The following is an 829-nucleotide window of genomic DNA, read 5'->3' as shown; positions in this document are numbered from 1 at the left end:
ACGTCTAAGGGATTTTATTCCTCCTGCATGCTCCTGCTGCTTGTTGCTTGATTGCTTGACCCTTAGGCTGCTTGTCTGCGCGGCTTCGCGCTTGGGCTGGCGAGGTATTACGGAAGTAAGACGGATTTACTGGCAGAAGGTAAAGCGATGCCGGGTCTGCTGACGGTTGCCAGCTTTGTTTTGCTTGAGGCACTTTTTACCTTCTGCCAGTAAATCCATTGTTATTGCCAGCAGTGCTGGTTCTTTTCGGGCTTGTTTGTGCAGCTTCTCGCTGTGCGCTGTGTGCCTGGAGGTTTAGCTTGATCCTGCTTTGTTTTGCTTGAGGCACTTTTTACCTTCTGCCCGTAAATCCGTAGTGAGGATGCGGGGTTTGGTCGGCACTTCGTGCCTGATGACGGCCCTGCTGCTGAGGTCTTGGCTCGCAAACGCGCCGCCACCTATCAGCGCCTCACTATGCAGCTGACGCTGGAGGCGCTGTTGTCTGGTGTGAGGCGCATGACGCCCTTGCGGGAGCAAGCACTTCTCGAGCCAGAGGACAGCTCCTCCTCGGACTTTGTCGAGTCGCCCGAGGGGGAGTCTTCGCCGGAGGTCTCCGACTCCGATGGGGGAAACACGTCGAGTGGCGCCGACGACCGGCGCGGAGCTGGCGAGGCGTCTCCGTCCCTCACTGTGACGTCGGGTGCCTCCGGAGAGCTCGACACCACTCGATGGATTTACTGGCAGAAGGGAAAAAGTGCCTCAAGCAAAACAAAGCATGCCGCGTCTGGGTGCCAGCATGTGCTGGTTCTGTGCGGGCTGGTGGTGTGTGTGTCATTGTGCAGCTTCTCGC

General features: G+C 57.7%; 1 protein-coding gene across 1 annotated transcript in view; it reads left to right on the top strand.

Moving 5' to 3' along the window:
* Positions 1–453: 453 nt before the first annotated feature.
* Positions 454–829, top strand: part of GUITHDRAFT_119119 (hypothetical protein) — a gene marked incomplete at both ends in the record, with an annotated part of 1099 nt that continues 723 nt past the window's right edge. The window contains one exon of the mRNA XM_005821608.1: positions 454–767. Within this exon, the coding sequence (XP_005821665.1) occupies positions 454–767 (314 nt within the window). The remainder of the gene's footprint in view (positions 768–829) is intronic.

The sequence above is a fragment of the Guillardia theta genome (assembly GCF_000315625.1).
Source record: "Guillardia theta CCMP2712 unplaced genomic scaffold GUITHscaffold_140, whole genome shotgun sequence".
In the NCBI taxonomy this organism is placed as follows: Eukaryota; class Cryptophyceae; order Pyrenomonadales; family Geminigeraceae; genus Guillardia; species Guillardia theta.
This window is presented reverse-complemented; position numbering and strand designations above follow the sequence as displayed.